Here is a 19,897-nt window from a genome sequence, read left to right as displayed (position 1 = left end):
ACAAAGACGGCATTTGCTAGTTGAAGGTCAACTTCATAGCTGACACTTGGCGGCTTTCCTGGGAAAAAAACTGACCACCTCGTCTTGAAGGTTAATGAAGGTCTTGAAGGTCTTCTCACCCGCGAGAAGACGAGCGCGCCGATGCAGTCGCCTTTCCACGCGCTGATGGGATTTGCCTCTGTCCAGGTTTACCCTATATTCCACGGGGCATAGCTTAGGCCAATAGGCTTAAAAACTACCCCAATAAGAGGTTTCTCGGCTTTAATGGGTCAGGATTGGATGACTAGCTGCTTTGAGCGTGGCTTGAATGGTAAAAAAGCCTCTTAGCTGTGAATACATAGAGGCGTCCCACAGTGGGCTCTGTCTGATGCCTTTAGTATGCCGTCCCGTGTCCTCGGTCAGGAAGACGCCCAGCGCACACTGCCCAATGTTCTCATATCACTCTTTTTCTGACTCTTTTCCCTCACTGGAGATTAGATTTTCAGAACAGTATGACGTTTGGATGTGGCTCTTCTCGCTGGAGTAACTGTCTTGATATGAAGAAGCGCAGAGTCTGCTTTGGTTATCGCGTCTAACAGATTAATAAGCATTTCACAATTCAGTCTTGTATGAACAAAAAAGTTCACATTAAATTACTTGGCTGCATTTTGCAAATTGGTTATGAAATGCTGGGATGAAAAGCTTTTTTTTTTGTGAGCGTTTACTGTTATATAAAGCAATTAGTATTTTTATATAAAGGCCAACAAGTGCAAGCTAATGATGACAGAAATGTTAATTATATAAAGCGTAGTATTATCATTTGCTTGTATACAGTGTGCTTGGGTTTAGTTTGTCAATTATTACCTAAAAACTAATACCAGATCTGGATGCTAGGGCTTGAGCCATTTGTTAAACGAGACCTTTTATGCAAATCCACCTTCAATAGCTTTTAACCTTGTTCTAATAGTTTTCCCTCCAATCTATTCACTCAAAGTTGTACTCAGAGTTGATTCATGCACGTTTGAGTGCTGACGTTGTTGAAGTTTTTAACCAGAAATCGGTTGGCATTAAGTTGTTTTTTATCATTATTGAGATTTTAAATGTCCAAAATATAAAATAATGATGATGATGAAATGATTATAACTTTACAGATTAAGATGTTTCTTTTTCCATATACGGTACAGTATTTTCCACACTATAAGGCGCACTTAAAAGCCTTTCATTTTCTCAGAAAAAAACTATAATCCAGTACGCTATATATGGATTAATTCTGGTGGTGCTTACTGATCTCAAAGCAATTTTGTGTGGTACACGTTTTGTTTTTTGCTTAATAGTCCTGTGCGCCTTTTGTATATGAAAAAATATCGAAAATAGACCATTCATTGACAGTGTGCCTTATAATCCAGGGTGCCTTATAGTGCAGAAAATACGGTAATGACTTAAAGAGTTGATTAAGCTCAGCATTAGCGCTCATTCCTTTTTAAAATAACAGTTCTCGCGCCTGCCTCCATCACCCTCCTCAATACTCGCCCTGACCATGTGATGTATGCTCTGTGCAGGCGTTCCTCCGGCCACAGGGACCGGCACGCTGCAGATCTTCCTCCTGGATATAAATGACAACGCCCCCAAGGTGTTCCCCCAGGAGGCCGAGATCTGTGAAAAACCCGAGCCCAACGCCATCAACATCACGGCGGTGGACGGGGACCTGAACCCCAACGCCGGGCCGTTCGCTTTCGAGCTGGCGCACAGGCCGTCGGACGTGCGCAGGAACTGGACCATCACCAGGATAAGCGGTGAGATCGAGTTTGAAGTGCTTTGTTTTATCTGGAGATTTCAGAAATGGAGGCATTGATGTGAAATATAAAAAGCTTTTCTTTTCTTTACTTTCTTGGATTTTTTGTGTTGTTACATCCTAATTACACAGCACAACGTTTTATTTATTTCAAAAATGTTTTACCAAATTTTACTTTCAGCACTTTTCAATAGCACTCAAACTCTAATTTAATTCAAAGGAATAGGCTCACTAGTCAAGGCCACACTGATAATGTAAAAAAAAAGTTCAGAAAAGGTCACGTCATGTTTTTCTTTTGTTCGAGTATTTATTTATTTATTTTCAATTATTTAAAAAAAAAAAAATCTGTTTTTTCTGACTTTTGACAACAATCATACCACAAAACAGGAACAAGTCAGTGTTGGCCCTTTATTATATTGGTACAAACTATTGTCAAAAAACTGCTTAAAGCTTTCCTGTTTTGTTAAATGTTATGCACAATTAAACTGTCTTGACAGTAGATGCACACTTCCCCATTATGTTATACAAAAATGTTAAAGGGCAAATGAAACTATTGTTTAATACTAAGCAGTTGCTAATTGGTTATGCTAATTACAGCTGAAAAATAATGTAGCCAAGCCGAATGGCTGCTTGTTTTGCTGTTAGATAGTGTGACTCAGGCGACACTGAATATAACTTAATAGGATAATAGCATTTGGTTCATCGTAACCGGGAATTTAGCATAAGCAGCATTATGAAAAGGTATTCAGCAGCGTTATAAGCCCCGAATCTAAATCCCGACCATGTTTTGGGGATTTAGATATGCAGATGTGTTTCCCAGGTAGCTGCCTATTTCTTATAACAAGTGTGTAATCTCACTGTGAACAAGGCCTATTTAAACATCCACTCTACTTTTCACCTAATCCCTTCAAAAAAAAGACGTCTGATGCGTCAATTTCCCGACTGCACATTATTCCCGTAAATTCCTCCGCCCGGCGCCGCACTGACTCGCCGTTTGCTCCCACAGGCGACTACGCGCAGCTGAGTCTGAAGATCGGCTACCTCGAGAGCGGGATCTACGAGCTGCCCATCATCATCACCGACTCCGGCAACCTGCCCATGTCCAACACCTCGTACCTGCGTATTAAGGTGTGCCAGTGCGACATGAACGGCGACTGCACGGACCAGCAGCACATCATGGCGGCGGGTCTGGGCACGGGAGCCATCATCTCCATCCTCCTCTGCATCATCATCCTCCTGAGTGAGTGTCTCAATTGCGAGGGGCGCTGCGGGCGGGTTTAGAGAGACGGTTATCCGCGATGGTCACTAGATTACCATAGGATTAGGGATTATAAAAAAAGCTTTGAAATATCAGATTGCAGGGAAATATGGTGGGTATTAGGGTGTTGTGGTGGAAGAACTCAATTTGCTCAGTAGTGATGTTGCGTTAATACAAACGCGAAACACAGTCTACTTCAGGACTAAACCAGGATCAAACCAAACTAAATCAGCTTCAAGAGTGAACGTTGTCAATTAAGCAACAAGCCGAGAAGATAATGTTACAATTTTAGATGTACTGACACTCAAATGGATGCTAAATGACTAAAGTAAATGTATTTTTAATGGATTTGACATCCGGCTAATTAGCTAAATAAGTTATCATCTCTAAAGGAAGATATTCGTTGACAACTTTGTCAAATTAATTGCAGCAGAAATGTAATTAACATGATTTGAGAGAACATTTTTATAACCAAAAATACAAAAATACTTCCTACACAATTAAACATGTCATGAAACAGAAAGTACACATGCTTGTTATAAAAATGTAAGTAAATTAAAATGATAAGTGTGCTTGGTAATGTGCGTAGGAGCGGGCGTTATGCGCTAAAATTAATATCTTTTATATATTTTTTATTACCTCAATAAAGATATTCAGATGATATTTTAACAAAGCATTAGGAATGTGCTAAAATGTGTCTGTAAATGTCTTAGTTGAGGTTCAAAACGTGAATGGACTTTAAAATCGGCCACTAAAGTGCAGAAATGTCACTTTACACAAGACGACATTTGCCATACCATCCGTCGTTCCCACGTCTAACTGCGAGCTGCGATTGTGTGTTTCCGGCGCAGTTCTGGTGCTCATGTTCGTGGTGTGGATGAAGCGCAGGGACAAGGAGCGCCAGGCCAAGCAGCTGCTCATCGACCCCGAGGACGACGTACGGGACAACATCCTGAAGTACGACGAGGAGGGAGGCGGAGAGGAAGATCAGGTAAAGGCCCCACCGGCATTTTAAAACACCCACGCCTCTACAAGACATGAAACGAAATGTGAAATAACTCTCATGTGTGGTACCAAGCTGTGGGCATTGCATTTACATTATTTTACATGATGCCCGGTGTCGTGAAATAAGTTACATAACAGAAGACGTCGATCAAAGGGCATATGACCGGTTTGACTATGCATTATATTTAGATTTTACTAAACATTTTGACTAGTTTCCCCCAGTTTGACTAGTTTATAATTGTACTTCCTGGTTAGACATGAGCAGAAGATGTGACATAGGTAGAGGTAATTCGACAAGTGTTACCTAGCAACCATGATGTTAACTATTGTGGCCATTGTTATTACCCGATATTTACGATTGTTTTAGAACGCTGCTCTACTTCTTGTCATTTTTAACTCTTATTTTTCCAACTTTCTTCACAAACTGCCTGACCACCAAACCTAAACCAAAAAGTAATAAGTAAAACCTATGCAATCCAAAAATTGAAAATGAAAAATGGCTGGGTGACATGTATGTTACAAGTAAAATGATGGACTATATTTTTGAAAACAACCTAATTTGTATGCTTCCATCAAATCCACACATTGCACAAAATGGATTCAGTCTTGTGGGAAATTGCTGGCTTTGCTTTATGTCTGCCGTATTGACAACATCTCACTGCTTTTATCCCTCCGACGCGGCGCGGTTGTTGTGAACAGTCGTACCTAAATGAAAAATCAAAATTGAGATCTAAAGGATGAGAAGACGTAGAATCAATACCGCCAACGTCTTTTGATCCAATCGGACGTACAGGCAGCGATCCTCTCCTCACTCTCTGGCGCACAAAGGCAGACAATAGAGCCACAGGCGCCATGTCCGATCTCAAGAGCCACCGCTGATCAGGCTGCAGGCACAAATTCAATTGTCCTGATGTCCTCCTCTTAGCGGAATGGAATCATTTCATAAAAAAAAAAGACAGTAATGTCATAAATGGGGCTCTTCTCTCGCTGCCGGTCCGTATTGCTTATACCAGCCACGCACCTTATAGACTTGGGTAAAGCGAGCGGAGGACCCCGGGCTGACCCGACCCGGTGCCAAATTAGCCTTGGAGACTTGTAATTGGTGAGCTGATGTCAATTAGAGACAGACATCTGCTGTGAGGCCATAATGGAGGCCAGACTAAGGTAACAATATGAGGGGGAGGCCATTACACATCTGCCAGTGGTTAGGAAGAAAAGACTGCTTTTACTTGTACTTGTACGGAGCACTCTGGAGGAAAATATAAACCGACTCCGACGATTTACTGCATGTCTTCCCCCCTCTCTCATTCCCCATTTCCCCTGTACTCTCCTGTCTAATAAAGCCTACGGGCAACAAAATCCTCCACCTCCACTCTGCAGTCAAGTTTGTGAATATCCTTAAAGGTGGTATGGACAATTTTTTTCAGCAAATTTTTTATCATATTTCCTCGTGGCGTGGATAAATCATTTGTCCTGCCACGTATCAATCCTAAAACGCACCTACCGCTCACCTGCAGCCGCGTGCGGTTCGTCCTCACGTTTCCGTGTGCCTAAGCGCATGGATCTATCATAATATAGTTCCCTCAGTGTACAGGGCAAAATGAAGACGGAGAAAGACAGTTCGAGCTGACGCAGAAGAAGACGGAAATCTACGGGAGACGAGAGATGCGATGCGCTCCATCACGCTAATAAACAAACGCACGTGTGTGTTGTATCAGTCCGCACGGGGAAGTGCGCATGCGCACTTCTGCCTGCGTTCTCAAATCGCCGAAAAATCGTCCGTTGCGCCTTTAATGTTAAATGTCTTAAAAACATAACTAGTCCAACGGTATTACTCACTTTCTCACATTTTCTTCACATGTTTTGCAGTCATGATAAAGCTTGAAGTGACTAGCACGCTAATATCGCACTTCACAGAGAATAAAATGTTTGATAATTAAATGCAGAACACACTCTGCGGTCCTATTTTCACCCTGAGCGGCTCTTACAACATACAGTTGTATTCATCTGTACTGGAGCAAATCCAATGTACACGGACACAGTCCGGTACATTTGTTTGACATAATATAGTGGGCTATAATTAGTAGTGATGGTAGTAGTGGCACCAGTGCAGTCGTTTTATCTTTCCTAAAACTCCCTTCACCTGTGTATTTGCTAAATACCAGATTTGCCATGTGCAGCCTCAAAATAGTTGTACAAAAGTATTGTAACAATATAGTATTAGATGAAGACTTTGACTGGAATACACACAAAAATGTGTGTTGACCCATGACTGGCCTTTCCTCAACAGTTCACACAGCCATAACTTTTTGGGATGCTTTGCTAACAAACGTGGACCCAAAACATAACCTTTCTTGGCAGCGATGCAGGGTCTGTTGTATTGATTGAACGCGCTTTTATTTGGAGGAGGACCAAAATATAGAAAATGGTGTAGAATTGTGGAGTGAGCCTGTGCTAGGTAAAAAAAAAAACTGTACCTGACTTTCACAGTAGTCATTGTAATAGGCCCCTCTGTTCTCCATGTCTCCCGCTGAGGAGGAAATTGAAGTGTCAGGCCAGGGGATGCTTTGCGAATATACGGTTTTAGTTGTAGCCAATTTGTATTGGTTTGCAAAGAACTTATTCTGTCCAAAAGCACACAAAAAGAGATGACGCACATTTGAAACCGAGCAATTTTGCTGGTGAAAAGGAAATCAAATGTACGCCAGAAGGAAGACGTCTGTCTTTTCAAATGACCATTTTTGGTTTTGAAATGTTTGGTTTGTTTGTTGCAGATGTGATAACTGTTGCATATATTTCACCCACAAAAGAGGACACAATCAAAGATATGTCCTAGAAAACATAGGACAAGACAAAAGAGGGGTCAGCAGCATTATTTCTGACAGAAATTTGTACCGGTATTTAAATACAGATGTTAAATATATATATATATACATTATCACAAAAGTGCAGAAATATCAACGTAGCAACATTATCTAAATTTCGATATATTCCCAACCTTTACTTGGCCGTTGATTCCAAATGGTTCTCATCCAACTAAAATGCTTTTGAAAATACATGGGTAATATTTTTCTATTTTTGTCTCTCAAATGGCTGCACGATACATTACACTAAAGGGCATTTTCAGTAGAATTAAAAGTCGGATATAGGCATATTCATGTCATTATTCTTTTGTAATATCCCCATGATGATTGCATTTAAGGCTTGCAATGGCATTTTAGTGAAAAACAACCTTTATATGTACCACAAAGCTCCTACATATATTGCATTGTGACATTAAAGTCATAATTACACTATATATATATATATATATTTGTTTATTCTTTGTGGACAGTGCAATAAACACATGATTTAAGATATGCTCCTCTGTGCAAAATGCAAAACAGGAAAGCCATTACTTTGCTTAGTTATGCTGAGCTCAGTGCAGCCCGTGTCCATGTATTCAAATGTGGGTCAGGGTGCCGGGGGCGGCCATTGCACTCGTGTGGTGTGAAGGGTCAATCCCCTCCGGGCTACAGTGCGCGTCCGTGTCATCAGAGCTCCCTGCTCACTTCAGCCTCCACACGCAGTGCTTCAGCCTCCGACACTGGCCCCTGCAGAGCCGGGCCCCGACAAGGTCAAACCCCAAGTCAGACATGACGCGACCACAGAAGATGGATAGCACTTTGGAGCGACACGAGATGACCACTCTCTCTTACTCTCACGTCCTTGAATGTGGAAATAACATTCAACCACAGTGGAGTGTTTGCTTTTGACAAGGACGTCACTCCCGTTCAGAATCCAGTCCATTCCGTGTACATTATAGCATGAATTAGTTTACTGTTTGTGTGTAATGTGATCAGAGGTGTCGTAATTCAATCACTATTTTAAAATTAAGAATATTTGATTAAAGTCTTGTAATTTGAGGGAAATTATCTAAAATGGCAGTACACATTGGCCCAGAGAGTATCGGCGTTTAGCTGTTCTGTATTTTAAACAGTCAACATCGATCATGAAAAATTATCTTTGGCCTGTTATGATTGTTACTATAGCAACTTCCTGTTCTATATTATACTTTAGATGGAACAATACTTTTAAGCGGCCAATATTTATTGTGGGTATACATTTTCTTTCTTTGTACTAGTTGGTGATTTATGTTTACTTGTTTGTTTTTACCTGCTATTTATTTCTTGCAGCTTAAGGTTTTTTTTTTTTTTAAATATTGTACACTTTTTTGTATTTATTTAATTTTTTTGTGCAATATTCCTTCTTTAGAGTTATTGTGTTCTTGGCATAAAATAATTTCTACATCATGGACAATATAATTTCAAATCTACCGCACTTCAAAGGCCTAATAGTTAAAATATGTACAAATCTACCATTAAAATGAAACGATAGTAAGTAAATAAATAAATCATCAAACGCAGAATAAAGGATTTCACAACTTTCCATGAACACTTTCCGTGACCGATGACCATAAGATTACAACGCCGCTTTCCACAGTAACCATGACGCAAACATTTCACACTTTGACCTCTCTAGTTAGTGTCTAGAACTGTGAATCGCAGTCAATATTTTGTGCTTTTTTCGCAAGAATTGTAATCTTAAGAGCGCCACTACACATGCAACCGAGCAGAGACCATTTTTCTAACGGAGATTGATGGATTAGCGAAAATCTTCTAAAAGAGGGACAATCCATCATGCACGCTTATTAGGCACACAGCCCGCTTTTTCAAATGGCATTTTCTTATCATATCTGCTGTCACTACTTCCTCCACTTCCCTCGCCACACTCGCCCATGACTTTGCACAAACTACGCTCCACTCAGGTTGTCGCGGTAACGTTAATAGGATTAGGAATGGCTTATGCATATGCACCGTCCCGTGTCTGGGCATTGATGAGCCGCACGGTGCCACACAAGCACCGGGGCCCCTCGTGCGGGGTGTGATGTGAGATGTGGTGGTTCCGAGCCGGCCCCCCCTCAGCGCCCGCCGCCTTTAATGTGTCAAATTGTCCCTGGGCTGCCGCTTCACAGACAAGAAGATTAAAGTTTGTCTCGTTTTTCCTTCAACTCTCCTCGCCGCGTTCTCTGAGCCACCGCTTTGGAAATGTTCCCCACTTGTACTCGGATGAACTTTCTTTGCAGCTAAAAAGTCTATTTAGAATTGTTGAGTGAGTGTGATGTTGAGGCTAATCGTATTTTTGGATGAACGTGGATGGTTCGTACGGAATAATTTATACATACTGTGGATTCAAGGTTAAAATCCAGTTATTTTGATTATAGCACATAAAATATACACCTTCCAGTTTTTGTTTTTATTTTATTTTGCATGAAAGAACATAGAAAAGAAACAGGGCAGAGTGAGAGTATACAAACTTTTTACATCATTCTAAACATGTAGTCATCCTATTTGGTCCATAATTATCAAATTTGTCCATTTTCAAATTAACTCTGGATGTAGCTATTTCCATTTTTTGAATGTCAAGTTATAATTTGGGTCCAGTCCTTAATTGTCGGTGCAGATCATTTTCTTCCATAATGGCCTTCTTTCTACTGTGCTCCAAAGGTATCCATTCATTGTGTCCATGGCAAGAGTTTTGGGGCCCAAATACAAGTGGATTGCCAATACTAAAAACATTCCTTCCTTATTAGTTTTAATGTAATTATTAATCAAAACAGTTGTGATGACACGGCTTCAGTCCTAATTTGCAAAGCAAGCAGTAACAGCATCACCAATATACTCTAAAATATATGTTTGGTGGTTTTAAAGAAGCAGAATAAATAGCATTCGTATCAAAATTCACCCATAAAACATAAAAAGGTCCTCTACATGGTCCTATCTGGGTCTTAACTTTTTTCTCCATCACTCTAGTTGCAGATGGAAAGGACTCAGAGGTGTGCGGTGTAGAGCACTTAGCCACTTAAATGCATAAAGATTGCTGTTTGGATCGATGGTAAAAAGGTCATGTGGTCTGGTCAGGTTAGGATTTAAGTGATTGCCCTTCACGCCTCACAACCACTTACTCTTACAGCAGCAAAACATCTTGGGCAAATGTTTTTGGACTGCATGCAAAAAAGGAGTCTTGACATGAATCCACACATCTGAAGGTCGTTGAGTGTTGCATTTGGACGTTGCACTGTGTTCTGGAGGATTAGCGTACTGCACGTGTTTGGGTTAAAGGGGCTGTATCGGATGTTTTTTTTATTTTTGTTTTATTCATGTAAAGATAAAATCTGTTTTGCCCAGCACAGATATATTGTAAAATCATCTATATGGGTGTGAATGAGACTAAAATGTGAAGTGCGCTGTTAGCATGCTAGTTGTTGTTAGCTTTATTGTGGTGGCAAAACTCGCTCTAGCAAAACTGGCTTTGGCCTCAGAGAGTTGAATAGCGCTTATAAACTCAACGCGGTTAATACTTCGAATGCTCTGAATGCATTAATTGAGAATTACTTGGACTGCTGCAAAGAGTTTGATACGAAGTAGTTAATTTGTTCACGTTTTTGACGGTAAAAATCAGATACAGCCTTTAATGTACTTAATGAGGTTACAAGATTTTTTTCATTTCAATTTCAGTTCCATGGACAAGAGATAGCTGGTGGGGAATAAATAATTAAATAAAAGAGTTAATAACTTAAGTTGATCCTCTTTAAATTCACCCTTAGTTTGGCACCGACACGGCCGTGGTGCGAAACATCGTACTCTTAGCCTAAGCTAAGCCATTATGAACTCGCTCTTAAACCATGAAAACCCAATCTTGGAAGAACATTTTTACTCTTATAAACGCTTATTAAAAAAGTATTCTGAATATTCTAACCTCTCTGTAAACATGTGATTTCCAGGATTACGACCTGAGCCAGCTGCAGCAGCCCGACACATTGGAACACGACACCATCAAGCCAGTGGGGATCCGGCGTCTGGATGAGCGGCCCCTGCACCCGGAGCCCCAGTACCCCATGAGGTCGGCGGCCCCCCACCCGGGAGACATCGGAGACTTCATCAACGAGGTAAAAATAATCACCAATAAAAGCGGCTCATTCTGCTGGAAGATGATGCCAAATCCCAGGATAACAGGGCAATATTAGAGGAAGGCTGCCGTCACGAGAGCTTGGATTTCATTTTCGAGTTGGATGGCTTTCTTATAACAAACCGAATAAACAATTTAGCTCATATGACTGTGTGTGCGCGAGAGCGGCGGGGAGAGATTGCAACTCGGATCAAATTAATTATTGGTAGAATGGTTTTCATCTTTCTCCAAGAAAAGTTTGCATATGTTAAAGGGGATAAACGATTGGAGCTTTGGCCTGTCTTTTTGCTAGTTTTGCAGTTTGCAGTAGTGTATGTTTGTGTGGATGTTTGCCAATGCATATAGGGAGAGGAATCATTTATATATCATCCATTTGAATAGATTTGCTGCTCTTTCTCCTCGTTTTTTTTTTCTTTTGCAGAAGTATAAATCTAAAGTGATAATACAGGATTTTTTACCCCTTGGTCCTCTTTTTTTTTTTCCTGACCAAAAGCCCTTAGCTCTAAATAACAAAATACATACACATAAAGCTAATAAGTGTATATATTACTTGGACTACTAAACATTAAGATATTGCATTCAAGATTTTGCTTTGAAACTTGCCTAGTTTGACTTTATTTCCCTGTTGGACACAGTAATTGTATAGAAGTAATTCCTATCAAACTATAAACAAAAGCCTGTCAAATTTGCATAATATTTTCCATTTGGTGAATAAACATCCATGGCAACACCTTTACTTTGTTAAATTAATGTTTACACTGTCAGAAAAAACGCACATATATTTCAGCCGACATTGATTCTGTTTTGTTTTGATGGAACGCTTTAGAACTCAATTTGATGTATTTTTGAATGTTTTTCCCAAACTTCCTTCATAAACTGCCACTTGATTGTGACTTATTTTTACCAGTTATTATTCCACCAAAATGATTAATAATTCAAGGAAGAAATGCCGGTACATGAAAACCCCCTACAGAATATCTGACCGGCCCTTATCCTCGTTTTGGTGGTGGACATTATTAACTACAGAACAACCAAAATCTAGCCAAGTGCCTCTGACAGGTTGGAATACTCATATATATATTCAAATATACTTTGAATTTTACAAAAAAAAATTATAAACACGTTATTCCAGTATAGCACATTTTTTAAGTTAATCATTTCACTTCCTGTTTGAAATTGATGACATCACACTAGGAAAATGACCAGAAATTAAACTCATCTATGTTACAATTTTTTTAATTTTACAGATACAAATACGTGAGAGCGACTTTATTTTGTTGAATTAATGTTTAGAGAGTAAAAAAAAAAATCTTTGTGTAATTTATGCATAAACTTTGACTGGAATGAGTATCCCTAGTGTGATGTCACTTCCTGTCATTTTCTACAGCTTTTTCTTCTACGTTTTTTCCACAAATACCTGCTCAACTGGTGTAAAACTATCATTTATATGTACAACGGGTACAAATACACCAAATAGAGTCCAAATTAGAAAATTGTTAAAACAAAACTGTCACAGGCACTTTAAATTGGACAAATATTCCACTTGTTTTAGGTGTAATTGTTAGTGTTTTCTCCCTCCTCATGCTGGATCTCCTGCCGTGTCACAGCCCAAATTGGAGTTGAGCATTGGCTTTCTATGAGAGTTCCCTGCTTTTCCTCGGGCCATCATTGACTCCAGCATGAAGGCAGAATGTAAAATGAAAAGAGCAGTCATGTATTTTTCACTAGCTTCAACAGACAAGAGTTTCAGCAGCATTACAAATGGACTTCTCTGCCCGTTTTTTTTTTTTTTTTTCCCTGCCCATGTTTTTAGATTAGAACCTCACTCTTTTTTTTCCTCATTTTTCTGCCAGACGCCTATTTCGAAGCTCTCCCGAGTCGAATACATATGTTTGAAACAGCCGATCGTGCAGAGAAACGTATTACTTTATAACAAGACCCGCGTCTTCTATTGAACATGCTATAGTGCATTAATATTTTCCCGAGTTGTTCTTGAATTGTGTCGTAGAAATGCAATGGTTGGAGTTGTCAGCTCTCAAAGGACATTGGCACCTTTGATAACATTTTGTAACTTTGTATTGTAGTATTGGAGACTTTATGACCTCAATATCCAGCTAGTAACTCTGGCTGCTCAATTATAGAAAAAAAGAAATGATTTGAAAACTTTGAAAAACTTGATGATTTGAAATGAGCATTTACGGTCCATCATGGACCCCACCCTCTCCTTCACTCCCCATGTCAGCCACATTGTCAAGACCTCATACTTCCACCTCCGCCGCATCGCCAAAATCCGACACTGCCTCACCCTCCCCGCTGCTGAATCCCTCATCCATGCCTTCATCTCCTCCCGCCTTGACTATTGCAACTCCCTCCTCACTGGCATCTCCTCCCATTCCCTCCACAGACTCCAAATGGTCCAAAACTCCGCTGCCCGCCTCCTCACCCACACCCGGTCCCGTGATCACATCACTCCCGTTCTCCGCTCTCTCCACTGGCTCCCCATCAAGCAGCGCATCAACTTTAAAATACTCCTCCTCACCTTCAAAGCTCTTCACCACCTTGCCCCTCCCTACCTGTCTGACCTCCTCATCCCCCACCGCTCCTCCCGAGCTCTCCGATCCTCCTCCTCTCTCACCCTGACTGCTCCAACATCCCGACTCAAAACTTTTGGCGACAGAGCATTCTCCCGAACAGCACCCCGACTCTGGAACTCCCTCCCCCAACCTGTCCGCCACTCTCCCTCACTCACAACATTCAAATCCCGCCTAAAAACATACCTCTTCACCCAAGCCTATGACCTCCCCTACCCCTAGCCTCCTCTACCCCATTGTCTACACTTCTACCCCCTGTTACATCCCCATCTTTTTCTCTCTACTTCTTCTGTCTTGTTCATTTTATCTGTATATTAATGTGTATTGTACGTGTTGTCCCCCCCTGTCTGTAAATACCCCCCCCCCTTTTTTATTATGTTCAGCATCTTTGGGTCACTGAAAAGCGCTATATAAATAAAAGGTATTATTATTATTATTTACGTTCTATCTAAGGTTAAAGCAGAAAGGCAACATCATTCGTCATTTATTCATGTTTAATGAATTAATGTTCTTTTAGTAGTTGTTGTGGTTTAAAGCCACAGTAGATTAAATTAGTGGCTTTCCTTTAGGTTTTGCATATCATAGAATTGCTTCCTAAGAGTTCAGTCACCTACTTGTCTCCATAGAGATATTATTGCTTTGTCTAAAATGTTCATACGCATTGATAAAATGATTGGGGCTGGGAATTGCAGGGCCCTTCATGATTCTATAATACACACCTCAGGGTAATATCACCATTTTGCTGGAGAACTGCTGCAGGTGATGATCTTTCAGCTGCAACTCAGTATTAAAACCCAACTGATGCAGTGAGTGGCTTCTGATTTATGAAACAACCATGTGGAAAGACAAATCCCGTGGTCAAGGAAAAGCTGTTGGTTTGTTTGAAAATGGAAAAAAACATCTAAGAAGAAGCAGAATCTGATCTACTCCAGATCTGAACCCCAGTGAGAGAGTTTGGGACGAGCTGGAGAAGGCTTTGTGCAGTGGTCACTCCCTCCATTATCAACACAAGATAAAATGGAGATAAATACCCTAATGCAACACTGGATGGACATAAATCTTGCAGAAGCTTATTGAAACTATGCCACAGACATTTTGAATTCTTAGTTTCACCTCATAACATGAATAACCAGTTTTAATATTGACCAGTTTGCATAGAGGGCAGTGTGTGCTTTTTGAGTGTAGCTAAAGCGCAGTGACTTCTCTGCTTTTCCCCTCGAATCTGACCCAACTGATAAGGGCGAGCTGCCAGAGGGGGGAGAGGGGGAGAGAAGGGGTGCGATAGGCTGGAAGAGGGGGCTCATTTACATCCAGAAACGGTGCTGTAACCCCTGGAGCAAGTGGCCGTTAATTAAATTACAGAAAGGCAAAAACGGCATTAGTAAAAAGGGCTTTAGCCTCGCAGTGGGACAAACCAGGGGCTATTGGTTTGTTCCCACAGAGGAGGGGCACATGAAGAGGCTTTGGCATGACCCGGTGGTCCAAGGTGCACACAGAGGAACAGAGAAGGCCAATTGGATTTCTCTTTGTTGTGAGTGGGTTCATTTGAATGCAAATGGAGATGATTTTTGTTGTCATGGATGAGTGGAAAACGGTAACGGCCCGTTTCCTCGCCTTTTTATTTTTATTGCCGTTTAAACAAATGTCAAAGCTACTTCATGTTCGTCAGATCTGATGCTAAACCTTGTCCCAACTCCAGGGTGCCGTCTCTCGCTTGTGTACTTGAAAACGCTGCAAGAGCGACGCGGTTGTTTCAGTCCAAAAAAGGTTTGATTTAGTGCCGTATTTCCCAGACTATAAGTCGCACCAGCCAAAAAATGCATAAGAGAGAAGACAAAAACATATATATACGTCACACTGGAGGATAAGTCACATTTCTGGGGGAAATGTATTTGATAATATCCAAGAACAAGAACAGACATTTTATGCAGTTTAAAATAATAACAGATTAGAGAACATGGTGATTAGGTGTACGTATGCTAACGCTAACACCTTCAGCTACATGAGGCACAGACAGAACTGTGGGAAGTGTCTGGTATGTTAACATAACATATTAACAGTTATTCAGATAACTATAGCATAAAGAACATGCTAACAAGTTTACCAAAGCATCAGTTTTACCCCAAATCACTAAATCCACTGAATTCTTCTTCCTCTGTGTCACTTCTAAACAACACCACAAACTCCAGAGGAAGAGGAAGTGCAGATTCTTCTTCTGCGTCGCTTAGAGCCTAGAGCGCCCTCTTGTGAAATGCGGTTGTCCGTGTGAAAATAACACATAGTATCACATATAAATCGCTCCGGAGTATAATCACCAAATCACCTGGCCAAAACTAACTAAAATACGGTAAACTTTTCCTTCTACTTTAAAGAGTTTCCTGTAACCTTGCTTAAACTTCAGATACAACCTGTGGAGTGCACTTGCCATTACAGCAAGTGCAGCAAAAAGCACTATTCAAACAATCATTTCGAGTACATCAAACGTCTTATTCGTTTAACGTTGCTCTTTTATAACAGACAGACTATTTCTCAGCGGCTCCATTGTGATATAATCTCTGTCTATAATTATCTTACCTTATGAGAGCTTTGACTGTAAACGGGAGGGGCCGTAACCGGAGAGATTATTGCTGTAATTGTAATAAGCGATCCATCTGTCATATTTCCAATGAAAGCGATCAGCCCAAAGCAAAAACCAAACGAAGGCTAACAAGTGGAAAATAATCATTAAGTGCATTATGTTGTTGGAGAGTTTCAGCGAAGCGGAGGAAACGATAAATCTCTGACAAAGTTCCCGTTGAGCGTAGGTCTTGGTGCCTCTGTTCTAGACATTTTAACCCATCTATAATTTGTGAGATGTCTTCAGTTGTTGAAATAATAAAAAGGAGCAGGCGTGGGGAAAAAACAGGCTGGGTTCCAAAGTGGTTCCTGGGCCAAAACACATCTCAACTTGGAGATTAGCAATCCATCATCTCTCTGGGGTCTAGTTATGGAATGAGGCTGGGAATCGATAGCAATCCATAAGGAGCAGCCGGTGACACGTGCAGGATTTGTGGGAATGTCGAGGCAGATCGACGACACAGTGTGTGCGCTAAGGTCGGATCGTTGATCTAAGTGTAACATTCATGACGCGAATGAGTTCCCACACTGTACTGACTGTCATTCTTTACATCAGCCTTCAAAATATCTCATTTGAACCTCATTAAATCCTATAATAGAATGAAAATAAGGTTTACTGGACTTGTTTGGTCCCTAATGTTACATTTTTTGTATCTTCTTGTTTAGCAAAATGCAAAGAATCACCATCATAAGCACTCAAGACTCCAGTGAAAACCACTTTTTTTATTTTTGTGGTGAATTGTCTTTCATGAAATGATACGCACTCTTTATTTTATCTTAACTGAAACAAAAAAACATGACAAAATAGACCTACTTTAGCGACAATAACGAAAATCTAATGTCATGATGTTAATCCAACAGAAATGTGTTAAAACCTGTCTTTAAATGTATTAGATGAGGTTTAATTATCAGGCAAATATGAAATGGCTGTAAAGTTAATCACAATAGTGACACAATATCACCATATAGCCTTATTTGAAAGTTTTTACAAGTTTTAGTTTTTTTTGAATCCGCTCTTTTTACTGTATATTTGCTATGAACAATACACTCAATATTCAAATTGAGCATATCAATTTTTTCAAATTGAGCATATGTTCTAATAGAAGCATCTCTTATTGGACAGTGACGTTGCCTTTTGAATACAGGAAATGGGACTTGCCATTTCTTGCAATTACTTTTTCTAATATATACAATAATGAAAGCAAAAAGGACATAAAATCCACCTCCAGTCTAGTCTATTCCCCATAAAGTTCCAGTGACATCCATCTCTTTAAGAATGAGTGGTGGTCATTCCGAGGGGTCAGCAGGGAAGGGATTCTTGTTCTGGCCCAACACTCAATCTCTGCTTTTAATCAAGAAGCGGATAATCCCACATCCCAGAAATATTAGGAGAAATCTCAGGAAAAATTGACGTAAACGCTCAATCCATCTTAATCCTGGAGCCAAGAACCCGGAGATTAGCCTTGTGTTTTAGCTTCCTTCAGCACCGGTCACTCATAATCCCACACGTAACCCCCTTTTTTCCCCCCTTTCTCCATTCTCTTGTGCAGGGTCTCAAAGCGGCGGACAACGACCCCACGGCGCCCCCCTACGACTCCCTGCTAGTTTTCGACTACGAGGGCAGCGGTTCGACGGCCGGTTCTCTCAGCTCCCTCAACTCCTCGAGCAGCGGCGGGGATCAGGATTACGATTACCTCAACGACTGGGGCCCGCGCTTCCGAAAACTGGCGGACATGTACGGAGGCAGCGACGACTAGGACGGAGGACTCTTACTTAGCCACACTTCTCGAAAATGAGAAAAAAGATGAAGAATTTTTTTAAAAATTTAAAAATTAAAAAAAAAAATCTTTTTTTTTTTTTTGGAGTGGACAGCTTCTGATGATTCCCTCATGAAAGTGAAGGGAACTGTGAAAAAAAAAAAAAAAATCAACATTCTGAACTTTTTTCAAAAACTAGGCTTATTGTTGTAGTCTTTGCATACATAGCTTGTTGAGAGCTTAGGCAAATAGTCCCCACTTCTTGCTCCGGGTTCTAGGAGTTTTTTTGGGGGAGGTAAAGAGAACGATGGTGGACTGTCGCCGCAAGGATTGTTGAATGAATGGTACTGATTGCGCTCAGTTACACTTGAATTTCACAGTACAGAAGCACTGGGATATAATGTGCCTTTTTGTACATTTTTTTGGAGCTAAAATGGTTAGTTTTATGTTCAAGGCTTTAACGGTACTGACTTTTGGAGTGATTTCAACTGTATGTTACACTTATGCTTCAAGCTGTTTTGTTGTTGAGTTTATTTTGGTGACAAAATGTTCTGGTTTGTCAAGGATTATTTAAACCACGTGAAGGAAAGAACAGCACTGTACAATACACTAGACAAGTTTTTTCACAAAAAGTTAAAATTATGCAGCTGGTTGCAAATAAAGGGAGTTTTGATTACTTTTGTAGCATTTTCTTTTCTTTTTGAGGTGGTATTTTACAATATCTACAAAAATGTTTTGGGTCAACTTCTGCGTACACTTCATTTGCCTTAGTCATATTCTGATACTTTTAATTCACTGTAAAAAGATGTGTAAATAATGTTTTTTCTTCTTTTTCTTTTCGATGTAGTATATGAAGTGCAAAAAGTTCCAAAACCTGTAAATGTATCATTTGGATTGAAAAATTTCAAAGTTTTTTGCATGTTTTTATCTTTTCATGACGACATGTAAGAACTGTTGTTTCCCAAAATTTATTTACAAAGTGAAAAAATAAGTCTGGGTGACATTCATGTGTAGAAGTTAAGGAGTTTTTTTTGTATAAAATGATAAAAAGTACATCAATAAAAAGTGAAAATAGTGATCTTGTCAGCACAACTGTTGAATTTGTACCAAAAAAGGTGAAGGACGTCAGCTTTAAGACTGGATTCAAGCCTTGTGGATGTGTACTGGAAAACTAATGCTACATCTCTGACCCAACCACCCCAATAAATGCTAATTTTGGAGCTAAAATTCTGCCTCATTTATTGTTTCATTCCTGCTACAAGTTGGTGTTATTTCCGAGACTTAATTTAATTACATAGTCTACCATCGATCTCCAAGAACAATAGCTTTAACAGAAGGGACCGCAGAGGAGAATAAATCAACCACCATTTTTGTTTATTATTTGTGCCCAAAGTGACGGGGAAGTCTGTTGGTGATAAGTGGTGTGGCCAAGTGGTCATTTTCAAACAATGGGGTCATTTCTGTCCAAAGTTAAAAGGGCAAAACCACTTGTACAACTGAAACATGCTTTTACTGTAGCATAAGGTGTTAGGGTTCAGTATTTTGAATGGGTGATATATGTGTGTGTGGTGTAGCTGCAAACCCAGGCATTTAGGGTAAATAGATGTATAAACAGGTAGAGAATATAAATGTTACATATGTTTAGTACTGTATGTTGTCCCAATCATCCACCTACAACAAAAAGAACACATTCGTCCACTGCATCGTGTCCTCTTGTGTTGAATCGTGCATTACACTCGAATGATGTTTGCTAATGTCAGGTTATTGTATGTTGTGTTCTTAAATGTACAACATGCAACAACAACACAATCTTTGGAGATCATAAAGTAGCTAAATACTGTAAATCAACTGCATGGATTAGATTGTTAGTTTTTTTTATGTGTGTTTATCG

General features: G+C 40.1%; 1 protein-coding gene across 1 annotated transcript in view; it reads left to right on the top strand.

The window, feature by feature from the left end:
- Positions 1-19,233, top strand: part of cdh2 (cadherin 2, type 1, N-cadherin (neuronal)) — an 88,280-nt gene extending 69,047 nt beyond the window's left edge. Inside the window, exons 12-16 of the mRNA XM_072441562.1 lie at positions 1,539-1,772; positions 2,778-3,011; positions 3,881-4,020; positions 10,858-11,022; positions 17,800-19,233. Of these exons, the coding sequence (XP_072297663.1) occupies positions 1,539-1,772; positions 2,778-3,011; positions 3,881-4,020; positions 10,858-11,022; positions 17,800-18,006 (980 nt within the window). The 3' untranslated portion in view covers positions 18,007-19,233. The remainder of the gene's footprint in view (positions 1-1,538; positions 1,773-2,777; positions 3,012-3,880; positions 4,021-10,857; positions 11,023-17,799) is intronic.
- Positions 19,234-19,897: the final 664 nt, after the last annotated feature.

The sequence above is a fragment of the Eucyclogobius newberryi genome, unplaced genomic scaffold (assembly GCF_026437365.1).
Source record: "Eucyclogobius newberryi isolate DKJ021-1_F unplaced genomic scaffold, fEucNew1.0.hap1 SCAF_12, whole genome shotgun sequence".
Classification (NCBI taxonomy): domain Eukaryota; kingdom Metazoa; phylum Chordata; class Actinopteri; order Gobiiformes; family Gobiidae; genus Eucyclogobius; species Eucyclogobius newberryi.
This window is presented reverse-complemented; position numbering and strand designations above follow the sequence as displayed.